Source organism: Rana temporaria, chromosome 11 (genome assembly GCF_905171775.1).
Source record: "Rana temporaria chromosome 11, aRanTem1.1, whole genome shotgun sequence".
Lineage (NCBI taxonomy): Eukaryota > Metazoa > Chordata > Amphibia > Anura > Ranidae > Rana > Rana temporaria.
In genome coordinates, this window is record NC_053499.1 from 69,120,450 (window position 1) to 69,145,880 (window position 25,431).

Below are 25,431 nucleotides of genomic sequence, written 5' to 3' on the forward strand. Positions count from 1 at the left end.
GCTCACGCTCGCTGGCAGAACTGAGAAGACTACAAGGATCTAGCCGACAGTTGATAGAAGATTCTTTCAAGAAATAATAAAATAAAACTTTTCCTCAGGGCACTGGGCACAAAGGGAGCCATACGTCCTTCTCCTTTGCTAGGCAGAACGAAACTGAGGCTGCATACTGCAGGGAGGAGGGTTATGTCTGGAGGGACTGCCCCCTGGGAGGGGCTGTTCAACTCTGTGAAAGTAACATGTATTTAATTATCTAACATGTTTCTACCTAGTCCTCTCCTGTGAACAGGAACATAACCCACTTGTCAAGATTTAAAGAGCCTTGTCCGTCCATGGACGATAAGAGAAATAGTGTTTATCCATGGCTAGTAAGGCCCAAGAGACCAACTTTAAACTCCTTACCAGGTGGTATAGATTCCCTAACCTTCTACACCATTTATATTCCTCTGTGTCAGATCTGTGTTGGTGCTGCCAACATAGTCAGGGTTCACTTGTGCATATTTGGTGGGCTTGTTCCCCTATTGCCATTATCGGGATCTGATTCTTCAATAATGGGCCAAAATTATGCAACCATTCCAATTTTGCTACAGGTTTTTCTGTTGTCCATTCTACCGGGATTAATTAAAGAAAGGTAGTCCACAACACTTCTTGACAGCAGCCAGGGGTGTCATCCCTCGCCACTGGCAAACTGCACAAGTTCCAGCTCTCCTAGAATGGTGCACAGGAATAGGTAACATATGATCAACATCATCAAATCTGCTTTCTTGGAAGGTGTTTAGGGGTGATGCCTTGTCCAAGTGGATGTCTCCTTGTTAGGCTGTGCCCCCCCCCCTTTTTTCTTCCACCTCTTTTTTTTCTTTTTAGTTAGTTATTTTTTCTCTATGCTCATAGGGTTATGCTCCTATAGTATGGGCTGTGGAGCTTTTCTGGTTATCCCTCTAGATTTTCTTTCTGCAGTGAAGACATGGACATTTTGTAATACTTTGTATATATTTAGCTAGGTGTATTGCATACAAGTTGTTCTGTTGCGCATTTGATCGTGACCGCTATCATACTAGTGCCTTACCCTGTATTTGAATACATTATGGTGCTGTGCTATGTAAAGTGGATAACCAGACTGTTATTTTGACAGTTTTTTCACTTGTTAGTTTTGATATAAATTTGATACAGATTGAACATAAAAATATAACTTATGTAGAATAAGAGAAAAACTTACCAATAATTCTACCCCAAACCATATACCAGTGACAGTCCTTTCTGGCAACAAAGGTCCCCTATATCGCACAACACCTGGATAGTGCCCATCTCCAGGCCTCATATACACCCTTACAGCAGAGCCAGTCTCAATCTGTAGAGCTTTAGAAAGTCGCACTTTATTCTTGAACAAGCTGTATCTCTCCTCACAGTTTGTAATGGCCAAAAGCAATTCAGCCAGCTTTTCTGTGATCTCAATAACATCCTTCTCATCCACAAACAGAAGGGCATGGGGCTGGTCTAAGATTTTTAGTGCAATTTGGACTTTTTTGCTCTTGGAAGGGATGCTCCGGCTATGTGCTACAGCAGAACGTTCTTGGACAAACTGGCCAATGCTTCCCCTGGGAATTTTAATCTGCTTCTGCGTCTGTTTGTCAACCAAACTGCATTCCTGGACCAACAAGTAAAAGATGCGCTCCTCCCAGTAGGTGGAGCTGCTTTTTTCTTGCCCCCAGAGGTTCGAACTCATTGTGATAAGATGGGCGTTGACCAAGTTCCTTCAGCAAGTCCTTGAATCAGATGATTTGTTATGCCCAACAATGTAGAGAGGGCAGGTCCATGTTTAGGACAATGAATTAAAGCAACCTAGAAGAAAAAAGGAACACAGTAAAGAATGGCTAACAAAATGGTTCACCAAGAGTACGCACCTCACTCACTTATGGACCAATTTACAGTATGTCCATGGAGAACCAGGAACAACCCTTATGAAACTTTTCCATACTGTCTGACTCCTGAGATGTCAGTACTATATATCCATGAATGTCCTGTACCTAAAAGTAAATTAGCACTACAATAATTTGCCAACAAGCAAAATAGTGGCCAGAAAGCAAACACTTTAACCACTTGCTTACTGGGCACTTAAACTCCCCTCCTGCCCAGACCAATTTTCAGCTTTCAGCGCTGATGCACTTTGAATGACAATTGTGTGGTCATACAACACTGTACCCAAATGACATTTTTATCATTTTTTTTCACACAAATAGAGCTTTCTTTTGGTGGTATTTAATCACCGCTGGGATTTTTATTTTTTGCTAAACAAACAAAAAAAGATGAACATTTTTGAAAATAAAAATATATTTTGTTATGAAATTTTGCAAACAGGTAATTTTTCTCCTTCATTGATATGAGCTGATGAGGCGGCACTGATAGGCTGCACTGTGGGAACTGATGGGCACAGATAAGGCGGCACTTAAGGGCACTGATAAGATGCCACTGATGGGCAGCATTGACGGCCACCCAGCAAATCAGGTCCGCTCTGTAGCCGTCATTTGGCTATAGTGTGGACGCCAAGAGGTTAAATACTATGGGGCAGATCCACAGAACGAGTACGCCGGCGTACTTTCAAATTACCCGCGTCGTATCTTTGTTTTGAATCCTCAAAACAAGATACGACGGCTTTTGGGTTAGATCCGACAGGCGTACGTCTTCGTACGCCTTCGGATCTAAGATGCAATACTTCGGCGTCTGCTGGGTGGCGTTCACGTCGTTTTCCGCGTTGAGTATGCAAATTAGCTATTTCCGACGATCCACGAATGTACGAGCGTCCGGCGCATTTTTTTCTGGTGTCTCTAGTCGGCTTTTTCCGGCGTATAGTTAAAGCTGGTATTTCGTCGCGTATAGTTAGACTTGCTATGTTAAAGTATGGCCGTCGTTCCTGCGTTTAATTTGAAATTTTTTTTTTAGTTTGCGTAAGTCGTCCGTGAATCGGAATGTACATAAGTCACGTCCAAGTTAAAAAAAATGACGTCCTTGCGACGTCATTTAGCACAATGCACGGCGGAAAATTTAGGGACGGCGCATGCGCAGTTCATTCGGCGCGGGGACGTGCTTCATTTAAACACGCCCCCTAATCGCCGATTTGAATTTCGCGCCCTTACGCCGCCAGAGATAGACTACGCCGCCGTAACTTACGGCGCAAATTCTTTGGGGATTCGAGCCGGACAAAAGTAATTTACAGCGGCGTAGCGTATCTCACATACGCTGCGCCCATCTATTTGTATGTGGATCTGCCCCTTTGGGTGCAATCATCAAATACTCTGGGTTAATCATAACAACAATATCTGCATGTAGTTTGTATGTTATCCATGGTTTTATGGATTTTTCTAGACTTTGCACAACATATAAACATTTTGATAAGTTAATTTGCTTCTACCCTTAAATTGGTTTGTTTGTGCAATTCTTGTAATAAATGTTAGATTACATTAGCTTTTAAATGTATAATTAGGAAGAGACCAAGGTCAATAGTTAGCATGAACAATAGAGCTAAGTAATCTGTCAGCGCCAAGCAAAATAATATAGGAACTACTGGTGGGTTGACTATTGAAAATCTATACATTCATGTCTAGGCAGTGGCTCGGTTACCATTGTCTCTTTGCATGCGCCCACTTCAGGCACTGCTAACATAATGACATCAGCACTGCCTGCTGAGAAGAGAACTACAAAGAGGGGTTTCCAGAGACTAGTCCCCCAGCGAAGACAGAACCGCCTGGGGGGATCAGTGTCCATTTGTAAAGGCTTGATTTTAAGCATTATAGGATATGGACACAAACCAGGAGATTTTGGATGCGGTAAGATAATTGTTGCAGCATCTATTGATCTGTGCCTAACAAACTGTAATTCCTCCCACTCAATCCAAAAAAAAAAAAATGCAGTCTCAGCAGCTTTCTTCCATCAGCCTCAGACTGAGAAATACAGTATAACCACCATTTAATGCAAAATATATATTTCTAGATTACCAGCCTTTATATTTGAATATAGCTAAAGCATTTATCATGTGAAAGACAGCTTTAGAAGGCATCTGTGGATATATGGTAGATGACCATAGATAAAATTCAATATAGATAACATTACCCTTTTAGTTTACTTTAAAAGCAAATTTCTCTTTACTGTATTGTTTCCCTTATCTTTACCTACACAGCAACCATCAGATCACGCATTTCCTTTCACTACCGGCCCTCACAAGACATGTATTTTTAGTGGTTATCAACCTGGAAAGAGTAACCAGGATATTTATCACCTTAGCAGCAGTGTATTATAAGAAAGGAGAGGAATTGGTCGTCCATCCCTGTCAGTATGGAGCAAATGGGGAAATAAGGGAGAGAAAGGGGGGGGGGGGGTGTAAAGGGAAACCGGGACTTTAATTGTAACTTGTGGGTGAAAAGTACCGTATTTATCGGCGTATAACACGCACCGGCGTATAACACGCACCCCAATTTTAGGAGGGAAGTTTAAGGGAAAAAAAAATTACAATTTTAAATAATGAACTTTGAAGCAAAATTAGGGTCACAGCTCATCAATGCACCCTTCTCAGTGCCCATCTGCAGCCTATGAATTGACCAACATTGCTCATACACGTAGGCTCTATGCAGGGTATATTCATAATTGGCAATTTGTCCTATAATGCTGATAGTGACAAGAGGATGCATCTGAGTTGCACAATAAATAACATGTCGACAAGACATGCAAAACAAGAATGTTTAACAGTTCAGTGTAATGGATCAAGTGGCAAGCATAAAGCAGAGCAATGTCCCTACATTACCACATCCATACGCTGATCCGGCAGACTGCCTTCCGCTCTCCTCCTCTATGGCTGTGATTTGCGGAGTCCTTCCGGTATATGTTCTCAGAGATACTATCAATGTTTTCATGCGGAACGTCTGGGTCTGTATTATAACCGGCACTCCTACAGCTCTCCACGTCCCAGATGAATGGGGGATCATATAGGTGGCATCACAGGGCTGCGATGACTGCTGAATTTACATAGAGCCGCCATCTCCTGTGTACCCGTCGCTCCGTCACTCACAATCATGCCTTCTGGCCCTGATCAAATGATAGACAGAACAGTGGTTCAATGCGGGGACCAGAAGGTGTGGCTGTGCGTGACAGAGCGCCGGGTACACAGGAGATCGCGGCTTTATGTAATTCAGCGGCGCTCGCTCCTCTTCCCTTCTACAGCATGGATCTGCGTATAACACGCACCCACGATTTCCCCCTGATTTTAAAGGGAAAAGGTGCGTTTTATACGCCGATAAATACGGTAAATAGTTAGTGATAATTAGTTGAGTAAAATTCATATTTAATAGTTCATAGTCAGGGTATATTATGGTAAGGATACAAAAACCCTAATTCGATTCATACATGGTAATGATACAAAAATCGAACAGTATGCATGATTGAACATATAAAAAAAATATATTTTTTTGTATTATTACCATAATATACCCCGGCTTTGAACTATTAAAAATAAATTTTACTCAACTAATTATAACTATTTACTTTGCACCCACAAGGGTGCAAAGTCCAGATTTCCCTTTCCCCCCTCCCTCCCCTTTCCCCATTTTCTCCTTAGCAACAGTGTAGGTCTTGGTTCCACAAGTTGGATAAAGAAACAGTTTATTTTATTTTTTTACCTTAATAGTTGTGATCCATTAGATAAAATAATCCATTGGTGTAGCAGCCTCAGCGGTGATCCATATTGTTGTCTGTTTGATGTGGAAATCCCCACATTAATGGGCTTTTAGGACTTAAAGTAATAGTGCATAAGCTTTCAGTGCGAATAATAAGCAGTTTTAAATCTGTAAAGAGATTTAAAAAAATCAAAACATGAAATAAATGTATTGAGGAATGTCCTCATTCATGGGTTCAAGTAACAGAGTCTGTGTAAAGTCCATCCCCTTTGCACTTTACATTCACCTCTCCAGTGTTCCCCTATGGCGCCTTCATCAGTGTTTAAAAGTGATGTCATTCTCTCAGTCATGTGACAGTGCTTGGGCCTAGCATGTGCTGATCACTGTATCATGGGAGGAGGTCATGTGTTCTCCACACTGGGTATTTTTCATTGGCGACCACAGAATAAGGAGTGGTGTGGGAGCTTTGGAGAGGTGAGAGTGTCTCTTAAATTTTCTAGTGTACGAGATGTGATGGAAGTACTAAAATGAATATTTTGTGTTATGATTGCCTTTCTCCTGAGCTACTCAAATGTTACATATGTATGTGTGAAAATATATACTACAAGTGTTATATTCCTTAAGTGAAACGACAGATATAATGTTTTAAAGTTACAATTCAAAAAAGTTATGACAGTTTATAATGTTTTAAAGACACAGTACATATCAGATTGAAAGGAGACAAAGAGCTATTCAGCTGTCATCCCCCCTCGCTCATTCCAAAGCCCCTTCCGTCGAGTAAAACAAATATGGCGATTTTGGAAGGAACTTTTGTGCCTCGTGACAAGAATACTGTTTATGTCAAATGTGGACTTGCAAGAAGAAACCACCCCTCCTCCTCCTTGTTCCTTGAGCTGCCTATGTCCATATATGACTCTGAAAAGAAAACCCCTGCAAACTTGGGTTTAAGATCCCTGTATGACATGATGCTAATTAAAGAGTTTTGAAACGTGTGCAGTATGCCAAGAACAGACGTCACAGGGGCGTGTAATAAGGGACTGAACTATATGAACTGAACCAATCAGTATGCCTATCTGTATGATGTCATTTTGTTGATAAAAAGACCAATAAAGTCCAGCCCCCTTTCTCTGTGGCTGAACGTTGGAAGGTGAAGCTGTAGACTGTTTTTCTCTCTGGTCTGCATGTTTCACTATTATGATTTGGGTCAAACGGCAGAATGGGGTTCGCCCTGAGAATTGTGTCAGGGGTTTAACAATCTTCATCAGAGACCCTTTAAACTCTGCTGCTTGATAAATAGCTTAAACAAAAGTGGCTAATCATGTAACAAGCCAACAGAAAAAGATTGCAACATCCGTCTGAATATTCTAGTTGCCTCGCTGTAAGAGACGGTTCACACAGGGGCAATCTGACTTACAATGCGACTTTGCAAGGCAACTTCAGCGCAACTTGGAGTACCTTACAACGCGACTTAAAGTTTCCTCCAGGACAGGCGACTTTGGCTGTGGCCAATCACAGAATAATCAGCTCTGTGGGAGGGGTTTGCCTGAGTAAACTATTTTCTCTTCCTGTAAAGTTGCTTCAGTTAAGACAGTGATCCGACTTTGGCGGCAACTTCCATTGAATGGGTACAAGTTGCCTAGAAGTCGCCTTGAAGTAGTACAGGAACCTTTTCTGAAGTCGAAGCGACTTCAGTAGTGTACATTAAGACGGCTCTCATTCACTTCATGTCGGGCGACACAAGTCGGAACCCAAGTCGCGGTAGTGTGAACCAGCACTTACTGGTTGCAATACTGTGTCACAACTCAGAGACTTGAACTCAGAAAAAGACATAAAGTATGGTTAATGTGTAAACCAAAAGAAAATGAAACCCGCTCCATGTCGGTCCCCTGTTCCACCACCACTCACACACTAGCAGGTGCTGGCTTTGTCCATAGCAGTCTTCATAGAATAAAAGAAAATCTGGTTGGCCGCACATCCGATAAAATAACCTTTGATGATAATTCTTCATGTAAAAACACCTCCACAAAACATAGTAGGAGAATACAGAAAATCCAATTAACACGTTTCACACTAAATCAGCGCTTAATTATAGCTCACACCTCCTGTCTTAAGCCTCATACACACGATCGGATTTCCATCGGACAAAGCATAGGACCTTTGTCTGAACGGTGTTGGCCGTGAACTTGGATTGCATACAAACGGTAAAGAATTATTGTCCAACAAACAGAAACTACGTGTTTTTTCAGCTCTTTAGCCCCACCCTTTGGGCAATTTCTGCTAATGTTGTCTTATGGTTAGCATTGCTTCTGTGCAAATGCATGTTTGTACTTTGGACTTTTTTCCAACTGACTTTTGTACACACGATCGCATAATCCGACATCACACATTTTTTGTCGGAAAATTTCAAAGCATGCTATCCCACATTTGTTGTCAGAAATTCTGACAAAAAATTTCCAATGGAGCATACAAACGGTCGGATGATCCAAAAACATCCTGCCATCACACTTTTTGCGTCGGAAAATCTGATCGTGTGTACAAGGCTTTAGGGTGACAACATTCACTGTACTGGGTCTGTAACGGAAGCACCTTGACTGCACCCCTGATATTTGACTTACCCCACCCCTTCTTCTCTCAATGCCATAGAGAGGGTATGTTTTGTAGTTAACAGAAGATAGCTGGAAGGGATGAAAACATTGGCCCAGATTCAGGTACGATTTGCCCCTTTTTTACGGAGGCACAGGGCAGCGTTTTTGCCCTGCGCCCCTGCAAATTATCTGCGCTGTGCGCGATTCACGGAGCAGTAGCTCCGTAAATTGCGTGTGCGCTCTTTAAAATTGCCCTGCGTAAGGGCGCCTAATGTAAATGATCCCGTAGGGGGTGGGAATCATTTAAATTAGGCGCGCTCCCGCGCCGAGCGTAGAGCGCATGCTCCGTCGGGAAACTTTCCCGACGTGCATTGCGGCAAATGACGTCGCAAGGACGTCATTTGCGTCCAAGTGAACGTGAATGGCGTCCAGCGCCATTCACGAATCACTTACGCAAACGACGTGAAATTCAAATTTCACGACGCAGGAACGGCGTGTATACTTTAGCATTGGCTGCCCCTACTATTAGAAGGGGCAGCCTTACGCTAAAGACGCCATACGGAAACTCTGTAACTTGCGTACGCAGGGCCCGCGCAACATTGTGAATCGGTGTTAGTATGGAATTTGCCCCCTAGCGGTCATCGCAAGAATGCAGCCTAAAATCTGCGTGGCATAAGAGCCTTATGCCACGCAGATTTTAGGCTGCAGTCGGCGTTACGATGTTCCTGAATCAGGAGCATTCGTAACGCCGGAGCAAGTAAGCAATTGCGCTGTGTAACCTATGGTTATGGAGGCGCAATTGCTTCTTGAATCTGGGCCATTGCTTGCACATGAAGTTACAAGGACATGTCTTCCTGCAGGATTATAGGGATTTTTATGTACTTACAAAAAATGCACTGAGCTTGGAAAAAAAATAAAAAAAACACAAATGCAGCCATATCATCAAATGTCTGGTAAGCTGCTGCATATTTTCTGGGTTGAGATATGCTTTAACAATGATAAATAAGAGTACAGACATTTTCCAGCAGCGAGGACCAGAGAGAAGTATGGCCCAGAAGTTACCTACAGCTTACAAAGCCATCTAATTTTATAGCGTATGCTGTCAGCACTAGAACAATGCAAAGTTATTCTTTCCTTAGAAAAGGCTGGTGATTATGTAGGGTTATAATTACCATCTCACGGTCAGCATGTGATATTTCCCACCCTTGCTTCTTGCAGCAAGATCAAAATAAAAACCAGCTTGATTTTAACTCATTCAATGCAAACGCTACAGCCTGCAAAGTTACATTTGTATACCAATGTAAAGCTAATGTCGAAGTAAAAATAAAAAGAATGCTAGAAAGATGGGGTATTTTTTGTGTAGAAAAGACTTCATTAGAATGCACTGTACATGCACCACAATCAGAGCAAATTTAAAAAAAGAATGAACGGTAAATAAAAATGGGAAAGCCAAAAATAATCCTTATCCTTTTTTACTTTTTGCTGGATCTATTGTTTACTGCCTGCAGTGCATGCACAGTGCAGCGTACACTCTTGCCGTCTGTAAAGAGTGGAGTCAAGAGCCAAGATAATACAATTCTACAGTATCGCATATGCAAGGGAGTTGCATCATCAGTGGTCACCCTCTGGCCAAAGGAAGAAAGCGGCAGCAGAGGAAGTAGCTACCATGAAGAGGAGGGTGGTGGCTGTGCAGCTAATTACTACCATCTTCATAGAAGCTTTGTTTAACCATGTTTCTACAGGCCTGAACACAAAAAAAATGGAGACCTTTTTAATTTCTTTAATTCAGCGGTCACATGACCACAAAGCCTCCCCCGAGTTCTATTCCTGGGCTGTAGGGGGCGTGTCAGTGTTGGATGAGGGGCGGACTGCTAGCGACTTCTAACAACATGGTGATTACTTTCCCTGCTGTGTACGGTGCATTCCAGGAGCTTGCTACTTCTGCTCTCCAGGCTGTGAGTGACATACATAGTGGGGAAATACTTTCCCTGTCTGTGTATATCTTCTGCTGTCCACGCCCCTATTGGATGCAGCTGCATAAGACTGGCTGTGATTGGCTGAAGGGTCACAGCATTCTTGCAGTAGCGGTGCTGGCCAAAGGGAGTGTCTGCTGAACTGACTACAGCAGGGGTCTCAAACTGGCGGCCCTCCAGCTGTTACAAAACTACAAGTCCCATGAGGCATTGCAAGGCTGACAGTTACAAGGATGACTCCCGCAGGCAGAGGCATGATGGGACTTGTAGTTTCGCAACAGCTGGAGGGCCGCCAGTTTGAGACCCCTGGACTACAGAGACACAGGCGCGTTGTGCATACATCTCTAGTTAGACACAAACTGACCACGCTAACACGGATGTGTTTCTGTGCCTACGTGGTCAGATTTGAAATGTAAATGATCAGTCATTTGTCCTTGAAGCACACACTATAACACAAGAGGCTAATCTTTCTAGGAAAGACATACTCTGATGGACATACCGGTATATGTGCTTTAATAATTTTAAGGGTTACATACACTTCTGGAATAGGAAATTCGATAATTGTGCCACCTACACGCCCAAAGATTTAGCTGCAATTCAGGAGGTGGAAGTATCAGTCCGCTATTCTCGCGCAAATATGTACCGACCTCAGGGAGCATTTGCAATTTTTTTTTTAAAGCTCGAAAAGTCAAGTTCACCTTTTTATGAAAAATGCCAAATAACCTGGCCACCCCTCCTGAAAGCACTGCACATATCAGCCATGATGCCCTGTGCTGCTGGTGTAGCAGTCCATGCACTGCAAAAAACAGCCCCAGAGTTAGCATCCATCACAATGCTCACAATGACAAGTATTTTATAGAACAGCACAGTCACATAACCGTGCTGAATGCAAATCTGAGGGTTCTTCTTTTGGTAAAGTGTCTCAGAAGAAAGAAGTGCTTCTCATTGATGAGTACGGCCACATAGTCACATTGACCACTGTGAGCACTATGATCGATACTCACTCCTGAGCAGTGGACCACTACACCAGCAGCGTGGGCATCATGGCCACCATGTGCAACAGGATCCAGAGGAGTGGTCAGGTTATTTGGAAATAATTCACCTTTGAATTTACCCCATTAAAGCTCAACTCCAGGCAGGTATAAAAAAAACAAATGAATGCAGCTCTCTATTAATTAATACATTCAGAAAGTGAATTTGTGACCAGATCACGCACACAAAAGTATTTACAGATTCTGAACAAGCTGTAAAAACAATTTAGGGCCTATGGATGCACAAGGCTATACAACATAAATTGTGGGCGTATTTCCATGCCTCAGAGACACAGCTGCTGCATACAGACATCTAATGTAATAAGTGACTATACTCTAGCTAAAAGCCATGCTTGCATAAACATGATGTAAACCCCTGGATGCAAACTAGCTGCATCCACAGAATTACCGCCCACTTGCATGTTTACACAAGCACAGTGTATACACATGTACAGCTAGTGTACAATTCATTGCTATGGGCAATTGTATGCTGCAGCGGTGTCCCCCAAGCACATAAATACATCCACAATTCATGTTGGGCTTGTGTGCATGAGGTCTAAAGCAAGCCTTCATTTACCTCTGTATCTTAAAGCATTGTGGAGAAATTAATATTCAAATTTCACAAAACCATAACATATGTTTGCCCTTTAGTGTAAACCACCAGCAGGTGTTTGTAAGCTGTTAAAAACTGACTAAAATGTCTCTGTAGTTCTTATAGTGATCTTTGAGCATTTTAGAGAATGAATAGCTTCACATTAAAAGCAGCTACAGAAGTGAGTGAAGGCTTGTTTTAAAAAACGTTTACTTTAATTTTCATTTTAATTGTATTTTTTTTTTTTAAATACAAGAAGCTTAAAAGTAGAAGTTCAGCCAAAAACTACTGGCAACCACATTCTTCTGTGTGTGGGAGTGTGCAGAAGAGGCAGCCAACAACTGAAGCCCCATAGTTACTCTATGGGTAATGTCACTTTCCAGGCATTGCATAGCTAATGTCAGCTGTCTCCTGCACACAGCATCCGTCGCTGGAGAACGGACCAGCTTAAGAAAACATATGTAGAGCAATTTTTGCTTTACAGGGTTAAATAGGTTAGTCTTAGAATGTGACTGCCAGTGGTCTTATGCCGCGTACACACCATCACTGTATGTGATGAAAAAAACGATTAAAATGACCGTGTGTGGGGGAAAACGTTGTTTTATGTCTTGTGAAAAACGACAAAAAAAAATTGAAGCATGCTTCAATTTTTTGTGTCGTTTTTCAAAACGTCGTTTTTTGTGTCAATTAAAATGATAGTGTGTGGGCAAAACGACGTTTAAAACAACGTTTTTAAACCCGCTCATGCTCAGAAGCAAGTTATGAAGCTAGCTTCAATGGAAAAGAGTGCTGAACGTAACCGCGCTTTGCTAGAGCATTTTGAAAAAACGATGGTGTGTAGGCAACGTCGTTTTTGAAAATTACGTTTCAAAAACGTCGTTTTATTTCATGATTTAAAACGTCTGTTTTTTTCATCACATAAAGTGATGGTGTGTACGCGGCATTAGAGTTAGTAAGTTCTTGGCTGAACTTCCACTTTAAAAGTGGAGTTCAACCCAAAAGTGTAAGCTCTGTTTATCTGCCTCCTCCCCGGTGCCCCATTTGGCACCTTTGGGGGGGGGAGCAGGTACCTGTCCCCCACTTCCGGGAGACTGCGTCACGATAACGGCAGCCCCCCTCCTCCACTGCCGGGCTAGTTAGAAAGCGCAGCATGCTTCGCACATGCCCAGTACAGTCCTGGCTGTGAAGCCAAAGGCTTCACTGCCGGTTTCCCTTACCACGAATGGCAGTGGCAGCATCCGAGAGCCGATCGAAAAACCATCTGGGGTACTGACATTGCGGGAATCTATGGACAGGCAAGTGTCCTAACATTAAAAAGGCAGCAGCTACAATATTTGTAGCTTTTAACTTTAATTTTTTTTTTTGGGGGCTCCTCTTTAAAGTACCTGAATTTGGTTTGAATTCAACATCTTGCCGTCTCTATACATCAGAGCTCAAGCTGATAGAAGAAGATGCAACACAACTCCGTTGTGCTGCAGAGAATTATTATTATTATTATTTTTTAAAAGCCTGCTGCTAGGAAGAGAAAGCATAGTGAAAAATTAGCTCATCAGTCTGCTTTTTGTGTTTTTTACTATCCAGTAATACACTAGGGGTGTGGAGGAAACCTGTAAGGCCCCATGCACATGAGACGCTGGTAAACTCGAGTTCAGAGGCATTTGGGCATTTTTTTCAACTGCCCCTGAACACATTTAATGTTATCCTATGTGTCCATGCACACATTCACGTTTTTTTGCGTTTTAAAGCAGTTGGGTTTAGGCTCGTTTTTTCAGAAGCAAAATTTTGGGTTCAGACGCAAAAGTTTTTGCGTTTCAAATCTTTGGGAGGGTCTACAATGTCTTTGTTATGAACGCTGATAGCCGCAAACGTGGTAAAATGCTGCTAAACGTGGCAAAACGCCGCAAAATTCGCTGCAAAAACGGGCGTTTTAAACGCCGGTTTTTGCCTTTGAAAACTTGAGTTTACATGTGTTTGCATTTGCTTCTTGTGTGCATGGGGCCTAAGTTACTGAACTGCAACTGAGAAAACTCTGGTCTCCTCCCCTGCCAGACAGAGCTGTATGTTGTGGCAGAGCTGTGTAAATACCTGACAGATAAAATGGCCCCCTTGTAGGCATTCCATCTTTGTATTTAGCTGTTACCTGGAGTTCATGTTTATGCATAGCCAGCGATTAGAGAACTGCACAAAAACAAAAGCCTGCATTTCCATTTTCAATACACAGAATAGAGAATTGCAATTGGAGTTCTAATCACAACCTCAATACCAACATTTACATAAAGAAAACTCCAGCTAACATTTCCCTAGAACTTTACAATAAGCTGTGGGATATCAGTACAAACAGTAACTTGTTCTCAAATGACCACAAAGGTACAATCACTACAAATGTGTGCCCCATAAATGATTCATAGTCTATTTTCTTTTCTTCTTGTTCTCCTGTTTCACTGAGTAATGAAATATAAATGGCAATGCCTGTGTTAAGATCTAAATATGACATGAGAGGCTTTATCTCAAGTCAAAGCTGGCTTCTGTATCAAACATACCGGAACTAAAGAAGAACTCCACTCACACAGAGCTGAAATCCAGAATGGAGAACGGTCTAACCTGTCAAAGGTGGCGGTGCCCAGTAAGCAGTCAGGGGGTACTAGAAAATATTGAAGTGTGTATGTGGGTAAAGTAAGATAAAAAAACATAGGCAGTACAGCTCTGCAATGTGTGACTATTTCTCCATGTTTAATCACCTCTGCCCAGACTATGGACAATAAACCATTTACATATTCTGAGAGCAGGACTTCACCCAAAAGGGGTAGTTCAGCACTTCCTCCCCCACTCCTCAGACACGTTTGGCTCATAACGTTTTTGGGGGGAGGGTACCTGGTTTTGACAGGTACTCACTCCCACTTCTGCTCGGAATGCCTAGGTGATCTCCTTCCCTCCCACCTGCCTGCAGCCTTCTGGGACACATCACAGGTCCCAGAAGATTGCAGAACCACTCAGAAAGCGCACTTGGTGCATGTGCAGTGGGCAGCTAGCTGAGAAGCTGCACAAAGTCTTCAGTTAAGATGCCGTCGCCAAGGAACGAAGACGGGTGAAGAAACTGGTTTGGGTGAGCAGTGCTAGATCCTCACAGGTGAGTGTCTGTAGCTGCTGACTTTTAATTTTCATACATATGACTAATCCCAATCCTTCTCTTTTTACCAGATAGGATTGGATGTCGGCAGATGTCAACGGTCACATCTGCTCCATAGATGGGACTGGAGGGTCCGATTGGGCCTGCCTGAAAAACTGACAGGCCGACGGTCCGCTAGTGTTAGGCCCCGTACACACGACCGAGTTTCTCGGCAGAATTCAGCCAGAAACTCGGTCGGAGCTGGATTCTGGCGAGAAACTCGGTCGTGTGTACACTTTTCAGCGAGGAAGCCGACGAGGAACTCGTCGGGCCGAAAAGAGAACATGTTCTCTATTTTCTCTTTAGTCAATGGAAAAAGTCGGCCCGCCGAGTTCCTCGGCGGCTTCCACACTGAACTCGACGAGGAACTCGATGTGTTTGGCACGTCGAGTTCCTCGGTCGTGTGTACGGGGCCTAAAAGAAGCCTTACGAACAGTGATGCGTACACACCATTGTTTTTCCTGACGTGCAAAAAGCCGTCGTTTTTCCCAACGTGATTCCTCTCCAGCCTGACTTGCAAAAAAAGGCCGACCAAAGCGCCGTGACGTACAACACAGCCAACGGGTCTATAAAGGGGACGTTCCTTTCAAATGGCGCCACCCTTTCGGCTGCTTTTGCTGATCCTCGTGTTGGTTAAAGACGATTCGCGCTTTTCAGTTTTCAGTGTGAAGAATGTGATATCTCCATTCCGAACGCTAGTTTTACCAGAATGAGCGCTCCCGTATCATACTTGATTCTGAGAATGCACTTTTTTTTCCCCCTCGGAAAAGCATACACACGACCAAAAAAAGGCTGACGGGAAACACGACAAAAAAAGACAGTTTTCTCGTTGTGAAAACCGGTCGTGTGTACAAGGCATACGTTTTTGCATTTATTGATTAAACAGATCGCCTTGAGGCGATTTAGGCCCCTTTCACACGGGGAGGATCAGTAATGATCCGCCCCGTGCACCTCCGCTTGCTCAGCGGGGATCGTTTCCGTTGATCCCCGCTGAGCCGGCGGATGACAGGGCGGTCCCCGCACACTGTGCAGGGTCCGCCCTTTCTTGTCTCCGCTCTCCCCTATGGGGGGATCGGATGAACACGGACCGTCTGTCCGTGTTCATCCGATCCGCCAGACGGATGGAAAAGTAGGTTTTTCCTCCGTCACACTTTGCGGTTCGGATGTCAGCGGGCATGTCACCGCTGACATCCGCGGCTCCATAGAGGAGCACGGAGCGCCCGTTCAGGTCCGCAAAAAAAACTGGCAGGTGGACCTGAACGGGCACTCCGTGTGAAAGAGCCCTTAGTTTGCGTTTGTAGCGCTATACAAGTTACTAATTCAAATATAGCACTGAAAGCGTAATAACAGACAGAAAGAAAAAAGACATATGTGAATTTCTTTTATTTGCTTTCTTTTTGTCTGTTATTACACTTTCAGTGCTATATTTATCTGTTCAATTAATAAAGCAAAAACAGGAACAGCCCCAGCTCTATTCCTGAGTGCTGTGCGAGGGGAATGTTGTCCCATCCATCCAATCATCTCCCAGCTCTCCTCATTGAGCTCTACAGCATGTAACTTCAGCTCCCCACCCCTTGCTTTCTAAAAGCTCAGACCAATTGTTTAAATGCTGGACTTTGAACAGCCGTAGAGAAGAGAGGACTGCAGAAAAACAGGTACGACCTATGTAGTAGGATTTGTTTTATCTCTTTAAAGATCACTTTAAAGTAATACCAAAGCCTTGTTTCTTTTGTTTTGTTTTTTAATAACAAACATGTCATACTTACCTACTCTGTGCAGTGGTTTTGCACAGAGGAGCCCAGATCCCCCTCTTCTTGGGTCTCACGTCGTCGCTCCTCCCTTATGCTGGGTGCCCCCAGAGCAAGCAGCTTTCTCTGGGGGCACCCAAGCAGACACGCTCCCAACCCGTGGCTCTGTGTGTCCATTCACACACAGAGATGCAGCCTGGCCCCGCCCCCTCTCTGTCTCCTGATTGGCAACAGAAGGCAATAGCTCCTACTGATGCCAAAAGCCAATCAGGAGTGCGAGTCCCCAGAAAGGCAAGGCTCTCGTGGACATCGCTGGATCATGAGGGGGCTCAGGTAAGTATTAAGGGGGCCGCTGCACACAGGTTTTTTACCTTCAAGCTTCTGTCAGCCTTCCTCTCTAGCTAAGCCAAGACATACAATCAAGGCTGGAAATGTTCCCAATAAGAAAGCGACTGCTCTGGCCTTCAACAAAATAGCGGCCTCCAGCAAGAAGAAACAGAAGCAATGATGGAGGCAATTTACAGCACACACTAATTTGGGCAGCATAATTAAGGTGGAATGTTTGTTCTTTTTTTTAAATCTTAATAATTTGCGAGTGCATATTATTAATGTTTTAATAAAGTTTGCTTGGTTTTAAAAAAAAAAAAAAATTATATATATATATATATATATATATATATATATATATACACACATATATATATATATATACACACACACATACATACACATGATGAAGGCCTGGTCTGTTTTTTTTTTTGTTAAAGGAGTTATTTTTCGCTGGTCAGATTCAGTTCACCTATGCTGTGTCCGCTGAGACCACATTACACCAGTACTGATGCCTCTAGGCTTCTTTGATTCATTGGATCACTTTGTTTCATCGGTGGATATCTAACCCTGTAAGGCTGGATTCAACCCTATGCAGTTTTAGTGCTTTTTGCATTTTGAAGATTTGCACTTCACAACGTGTTCCATAGGAAACAATGTTAAATGGACTGTAGTGCAAATCTGCAAAATGCAAGAAGCACTCAAACTGCATAGGTGTGAATCCAGCCTAAGGGTGGATGCTGTTTTGCCGTATTTTTGCACAAACTTTATCAAACTGCTATAAATAAATTTCCGCTTTAAAACATTTCAACTATTTTTCTGGATGCTTTTCCTAAAATAACTACACATTTGAAGAGGAAATGCTTTGACACCTTACTTTTTATTTTTTTGACTTCTTAGGCAGCAAGATTCTCCCCCACATATCTTACTTGCTCTTTAAAAGTTTTATATGGCAATACACAAAGTCTTTGTGCCCTTTCCCCAGGCCTAGAGTGGCCACTGCCCTCTTCTCCTACAGAATTCCTTACTGAAGTCAATGCCCAATAGCCCGCCTTCTACATGATGCATTGGGCTCTGGGCACAATTAGCTGAGTATAGTCATCCTGGTGTTATGGAAGATGCAAGGCTTGACAGAGGCAGTGTTACCAGACCTGGCACACACAATATTGCCTCTCAGAGATCAGATATCCGGCACCAGTATCTAAAGTTTGTAGAAGTTAAAACTTCCAGGTTCCAACTGGCCACAAAGAGTAGAGAATCTGCAGGGCAGTGAAAAATCTAAGAGCACCTGCAAAAGATATGCCCATAATAACCCACAGAATCCAGCCACATATCTCCTTTTCTTAGAGTAATAACACTACAATGGTAAAAGCTAGCGCACAGCAATGGAACACTGGAATGAGAGTGGGGTTAAATGTCTTTTTTACAAGATGCAGAACAATAACCATGTTATTTTAGGCTTCCAAAACTAGTACTGTGTGTAGGTGGGTAAGTCATGCAGAAAAAGAAAAACAGTCAAACCCTTTGCTGTCCACATTTTCATCTCTGACAGTCAGTCTGAAAAACTGAATTCAGACGTATGAAACAGAAAATAACTTTTAGACATTAAACCTGTTTACTGGGTTACCCTCTATAAAAAATATTCACATGGCAGAGAATGCAGCATTGTTCTGCTGTAATCCTCAGTTCTGCTGCAGCACAGCAGGTCCTGCGCTGTCATCTTATTTGATTATGTCACCAGGAGCCAGCAGTCTCCTGGGGTTCTTCCAGCCAGCCCCCTAATGATACAGGTCCTGTAAATTGCCCCAAAGCCACTCCTGGGATGGATGATGGAAGTATCCCAGGAGTCTGCGGACAGTTGGAAGACATCATTCCTGCCTAGGTGAAAAAAAAAACTGAGATGCAGAGCAGCAAGAAATAAAAAAAAAGTATTTACAAAAAGACAATTCAGCAAAAGTGCTAAAGGTGGGTGTGGGGGGGGGGGGGTCAAATTACAACCCTAATTCCCAAAAAGTTGGGATGCTGTGTAAAATCTACATAAAAACAGAATGCAGTGATTAGCAAATCTTATAATCCCCATGCTTTAATCACAATAAAAATAGAAAACATATCAAATATTTAAAATGAGAAAATTTACCATTTTAAGAAAAAAAATAAGGTAATTTTTAAAATGATGGCAGCAACACATCTCAAAAAAGTAGGGAGAGGACAACAAAAAGCTGGCAAAGTAAGTGGTACCAACAAGGAAGAGCTAGAAAACATTTTGCAGCTAATTAGGTTAATTGGCAACAGATAAGTAACATGACTGAGAATTGAGAGGGCATCTTAAAGAGTCAGAGTGTTTCAGAAGTAAATATGGACAAAGGTTCACCAATTTGTGAAAAGATCCATCTAAGAATTGTCGAACAAGTTAATAATAATGGGTCAGATTCACGTAGAACTGCGGTGGCGTAACGTATCGTAGATACATTACACCGCCGCAAGTTTTCATCGCAAGTGCCTGATTCACAAAGCACTTGCAATGAAAAGCCTGCGTAATTTAAAGGGGCGTGTGCCATTTAAATTAGGCGCGCTCCTGCGCCGGACCTACTGCGCATGCTCCGTTTCGAAATTCCCGCCGTGCTTTGCGCGAACTGACGTCATTTTTTCGAACGGCGACGTGCGTAGCGCAATTCCGTATTCCCGGACGTCTTACGCAAACGACGTGAATTTTTAAATTTCGACGCGGGAACGACGGCCATACTTTATACAGCACATACGTGTGCTGTGTAAAGTTAAGGCACCCAAAACGACGACTAATTTTGCGATGGGAAACTAGACTAGCAGCGACGTAGCGAACACGAAAAACCGTCGTGGATCGCCGTAACTCCTAGTTTGCATACCCGACGCTGGTTTACGACGCGAACTCCCCCCAGCGGCGGCCGCGGTATTGCATTGTAAAACAATTACACCTGTCTGATCTTAGGGCTATCTATGCGCAAGGCCCCGTACACACGAGAGGATCTATCCGCTGGAATTGATCTGCGGATCAGTTCCAGCGGATAGATCCGCTGGTGTGTACATCCCAGCGGATCTTTTTCCGCGGATTTTTTTCTGCCCGACCGATTTCCAGCAGATTAAAATTTCTTAGCATGCTAAGAAATCTATCCGCTGGAATCGGCTTCAGCGGATCGATCCGGTGGTCTGTACAGACTCACCGGATCAATCCGTCCGATTCCCTCCCTCGCATGCGTCGTAATGATTCGACGCATGCGTGGGTTTCCTTATATGACAGCGTCGCGCACGTCGCCACGTCATCATCGCGGCGACGGCGCGACACGTCATCGCGAAGGGATTTCGGCGCGGATTTTGATCCGATGGTGAGTACACTCCATCGGATCCAAATCCGGGGAAATCCTCGAGAGGATTTATCCGCGGATACGGTCCGGCGGACCGTATCCGCGGATCAATCCTCTCGTCTGTACCCGGCATAACTGATTCTATGAATCAGTCGCATAGATACTCTGAGAGATACGACGGAGTATCTGAGATACTCCGTCGTATCTCCGCTGTGAATCTGGCCCAATGTTCCTTAATTTAAAATAATAAAAAAAAAAGACTTTAAATATGTCACAATCTACAATACATAATCTGATCAAAAGATCCCGAGAATCTGGAGAAATCTCTGTGTGCGAGGGATAAGACCCAAATGCAATATGAAATGCCTGTGATCTTCAGGAACTCTGAAGGCACTGCATAAAAAAAAAAAAAAAAAGGCATGATTTCCCAAGGGTTCGCTGCTTTTAGCAACCTAATCTCTGTGCAGACTATCAAATCCTTTGAAAGATTGAGTACTGAATTTGACTTAAAGTGGATGTAAACACTCACATATACCCAGTGAAGTGAATAGCCTCAGATGATACACGGAGATTAAACAAATCTCTCTACATAAGTTTTACATGTGCATCTGCTGTCTTCAGTTTGCTATATTCTTTAGTATTCTTACATCTGGTTAGAAATTTCACTTCCTCATTCAGCAGTAGCAGTGTAGTCTTGGATTACACAGGGAGACAGCTGATTGGAGGAAAGGCACACACCCCCACTCCACATAGGCAGAGACTTTAGGAGCTGTGCTGTGACAAGACAAGCTCTCTGCTAATCTAGTTATAGCAACCTTCCTCTCCTGTGTCGGAGAACTTGTCAGAAGTTATCATGCTGATAACAGAAGAACAGAGCAGCATAAAGACACAGACTCAGGGCTTTGGAGAGAGATACGAAAACACTACAGATATATGTGCCTATGTCAAATTTCATTTACATCCACTTTAACACCTGATTATTTTTCCTATATTCATATCGACCGCTTTTTTCAAACAACTACCATCCCATCATTTGTGGATATTGCCAAACCTACTAGCCTATTTTTGTCGGGTAAAAGACGCCAAGTAAAAGGAATCTCTCCGTTTTACCACCTACTGAACATCAGTATATGTGTAAACAGGATGTAGAGTCGGGTGGGACCTATACTCAATCTGAGTGGAAAAAAGCTTCCCACTGTAGGAATCACTGGGAACTATATGTACTCTTTGAGGTGCTGGAGACTGTGGAGAAAGCAGCTCCTTCTCTCACATACTGTGGTATTGGAAATCTCATATATTATATATTACTCATATATTAACCAGATCTTCTCCCTCTCCTCCAACATTACCGGAACGCACATACACCTGACTCAGCTCTCGCCTTATTGCATATACGCACAAAGAGGGCCCCTCTATTTATGTTATCATCCATCTGCTTCTTAGGTGAAATTTAACCTGGTTCGATTATTGAACTCTCTCTCTTAACCGAACATAACCGAGAAAATAAGAAACCTCAACCATCAATATAAAATGGAGAGATTATTGGCATTTAAAAATCTATCTACGAAAAATTGGTCTCCTCTTAGCCTTTGTGGTTACAATATAACAGATGTACAATGTAAGAGGAATTTTTACTTCGATTCGACTGGTCTTGGGTCTACCTGTGTGTTTTGCCCTTATGATCCCCTCTCCCCCTGTCTCTGGGTCCCAGTCCCCCCATCCTGTACTTTATTCTTTATTTTCCCTGTTTTAATAAAAAAATACAAATTTACACAGATCATAGAATGCAATTCTTAAACTGACTAAGCCTTAAGCCACGTACACACGATCAGTCCATCCGATGAGAACGGACCGATAAACCGTTTTCATCGGTTAACCGATGAAGCTGACTGATGGTCCGTTGCGCCTACACACCATCAGTTAAAAAAAGAAGTGGGGGAAAAAAAAAACGATCGTGTCAGAACGCGGTGATGTAAAACACAACAACGTGCTGAAAAAAACAAAGTTCAATGCTTCTAAGCATGCGTCAATATTGATTCTGAGCATGCATTGATTTTTAACCGATGGTTGTGCCTACTAACGATCAGTTTTGACCTATCGGTTAGGAATCCATCGGTTAAATTTAAAGCAAGTTGGCTTTTTTTTTAACCGATGGTTAAATAACCTATAGGGGCCTACACACGATCGGTTTTGACCGATGAAAATGGTCCATCAGACCGTTGTCCTCTGTTTAACCGATGGTGTGTACGCGGCCTTAGTGTGACCTCATTCTTTGTATTTTGTTCTTTTCAAGATTTCAATAAAACCGATTACACATTAAAAACAGGCATGATTCTGTGACGGACATCACTCCATGGGCTCAGGAATACTTCCAAAAATCTCTGTGAACATAGTTTGGCGTGCCATCCAAAAATGCTTATTCAGATACGGCAAGAAGCTCTGGGCCAAAGTTAATTTAAAATGGTCTGTTGAAAAGAGTAAAACTGTTCTGTTGTCAGAAGAATCCAAATTTGATATTCTTTTTGGCAACCATGAGTGCTGCGGCCTCCAGACTAAAGAGTCTAAGGGCCAGATTCACAGTGAGAGTACGCCGGCGTATCTACTGATACACCGACGTACAGTGATACCTCGGTTCACGAACGCTTCTGTTCACGAACAACTCGGTTCACGAACAGGAAAGTTCATAAAAATATGCTCCGGTTCACGAACTCCGCCTCGGTTCACGAACAGGAGCCGCGGCCATTTTAATGCTATTTCCAGGCTGTCACATGGTCGTGACTTTCTGTAGGAAGACCGTGGAGAGAAGAAGACACACAGAAAGAAGTACTGTGAGTACTCTGCAAACATTTTGAGTGATTTTTTGATTTTTGGTGTGCTTTTTAGCACATACAGTACTGTACTGTACTACAGTACTGTCCTTGCTGTATTGTACAGTTCACTGAAGGAGATCCCCCTGATGTCCTTATGGAGGGGGACTCTCCCTCCAAACAATAACTGCCTCCCACCTGCCTTCCTCCATGCCAGAAGTCATCTCAAGCAAGGTTAGTGTCCTCTCTTTATACATTACTATACTGTACTAATGTGTATTGTAATTTGTTTCATATTTTTGTGCTTCAAAAACCCCCAAAAAAAGGTCAGCACGGATTAACTGGATTTACATTGAACCCTATGGGAAAATGTGCCTCGGTTCGCGACCAATTCGGTTCGCGACCAGAGTCAGTTCACGAATTAAGTTCGTGAACCGAGGTATCACTGTACTTTCAAATTTGCCGCGTCGTATCTTTAGTTTGAATCCTCGAACCAAGATACGCCGGCTTCTGGCTTCGATCCAACAGGCGTGCGGCTTCGTACGCCTTTGGATCGTAGGTGCAATACTTCGGCGCCCGCTGGGTGGAGTTTGCGTCGTTTTCCGCGTCGGGTATGCTAATTAGCTTTTTCCGTCGATCCACGAAGGTACGCGCGGCCGTCGCATTCTCTTACGTCGTCGCTAGTCGGCTTTTTCCGGCGTATAGTTAAAGCTGCTATTTCGTGGCGTATAGATGGATTAAAGTATGGCCGTCGTTCCCGCGTCAATTTTTTTTTTTTTTTTTTGCGTAAGTCGTCCGTGAATAGGAAAGGACGTAACTCACGTCTACGTTCAAAAAATGACGTCGGTGCGACGTCATTTCGCGCAAAGCACGGCGAAAAATTTCGAAACGGGGCATGCGCATTTCAATCGGCGCGGGGACGCGCTTCATTTAAATGAATCACGCCCCCTACCCGCCCAATTCGAAATACGCGCCGAGAAATACACTACGCCGCCTAACTTACGGCGCAAAATCTTCCTGGATTCGAAATTCTGCCAGGTAAGATACGGCGGCGTAGCGCATCTCTGATACGCTGCGCCAGGGCAATTCTTTGTGAATCTGGCCCTAAATGCCTAAATCTCTGATGGTACAGTTAGTATGGGGGGTGCATTAGTGTGTGTGAAATGGGCAGCTTGTAAATCTGGAAAGGCACCATCAATACTGAAAAATAAATCCACGTTTTCGAGAAGCATATGCTCGGACATCTTTTTCCAGGAAGGCATTGCATATTTCAGCAGGACAACACTAAACCACATACTGCATCTATGACAACAGCATGGCTTTGTAGTAGAAGGGTCCGGGTGCCTAACTGACCTGCCTGCAGTCCAGACCTTTTACAAATTAAAAATACTGCATTTGGCGCATCTTGAAACGAAAAATACGATAAAAAACAACCCAGGACACATTCTACTTTTGCTGACTGCACTGGTGTGAATTAGGGCCATTGGAATCCATGTTAAAGCGGAGTTCCACCCAAAAGTGGAAGTTCCGCTTTAAGGACTCCTGACCCCCTAACATGCCACTTTTTTTTGGGGGGGGGGGAGGTATAGGTACCTAGTTTTGACAGGTACCCAGCTCCCACTTCCTCCTCCCTGCAATCTTCTGGGACACATCACAGGTCCCAGAAGTTTTTCCGGCCATTTAGGACTTTCTGCGCGGCTCGTGCATGCGCAGTGCGCATCCGGCTGTGAAGCCACAAGGGAAAAACCAAGCAAATGTATGTGCACTGTAATTGTTTAAAGTGCACAAAGGCATGTCATTTTTATGGAACTTATTTTAGTTTTTTTGCTGGGTAAATTATTACCAACCCTAATCTTTAGGAATACATAAAAACTTCCTGGTTCAGGGCTGTGTAAGTTAAAAAAAAATAATAATAAAGTTTCCCAAATTGGTAACGCTCAACGCCAACCAGAACTTTTTTGCTTTTAATAGTATGTGTTATAGCCTCTGTTGGGTTTTTATTGCCATCTGCATATATCTCTACTGGGGTGATTTCTCCGCACAAAGGTGAAAAGATTTTTTATATAGGGGAAAGAGTTAGAACTTCTAAATAAATGTTTATTGTAAATCTTGTCTTCCTGCCCAAGTGACAACTGTACCTCCATCTTGTACGCCGTCTCAGGGACAGGATGAAAGAAAAATCTTTTCCTTTTCCATACCAAATTAAA

At 43.1% G+C, this 25,431-nt stretch overlaps 1 protein-coding gene across 2 annotated transcripts in view; it reads right to left on the reverse strand.

Annotated features, from left to right (window-relative positions):
- Window positions 1-25,431, reverse strand: part of CYLD (CYLD lysine 63 deubiquitinase) — a 133,070-nt gene that overhangs the window by 88,795 nt on the left and 18,844 nt on the right. For both annotated transcript variants that reach the window (XM_040328703.1, XM_040328702.1), the window contains 2 exons: window positions 5,661-5,825; window positions 1,214-1,836 (listed from right to left, as the gene is read on the reverse strand). In XM_040328703.1, the coding sequence (XP_040184637.1) occupies window positions 1,214-1,720 (507 nt within the window). In that variant the 5' untranslated portion in view covers window positions 1,721-1,836; window positions 5,661-5,825. The remainder of the gene's footprint in view (window positions 1-1,213; window positions 1,837-5,660; window positions 5,826-25,431) is intronic.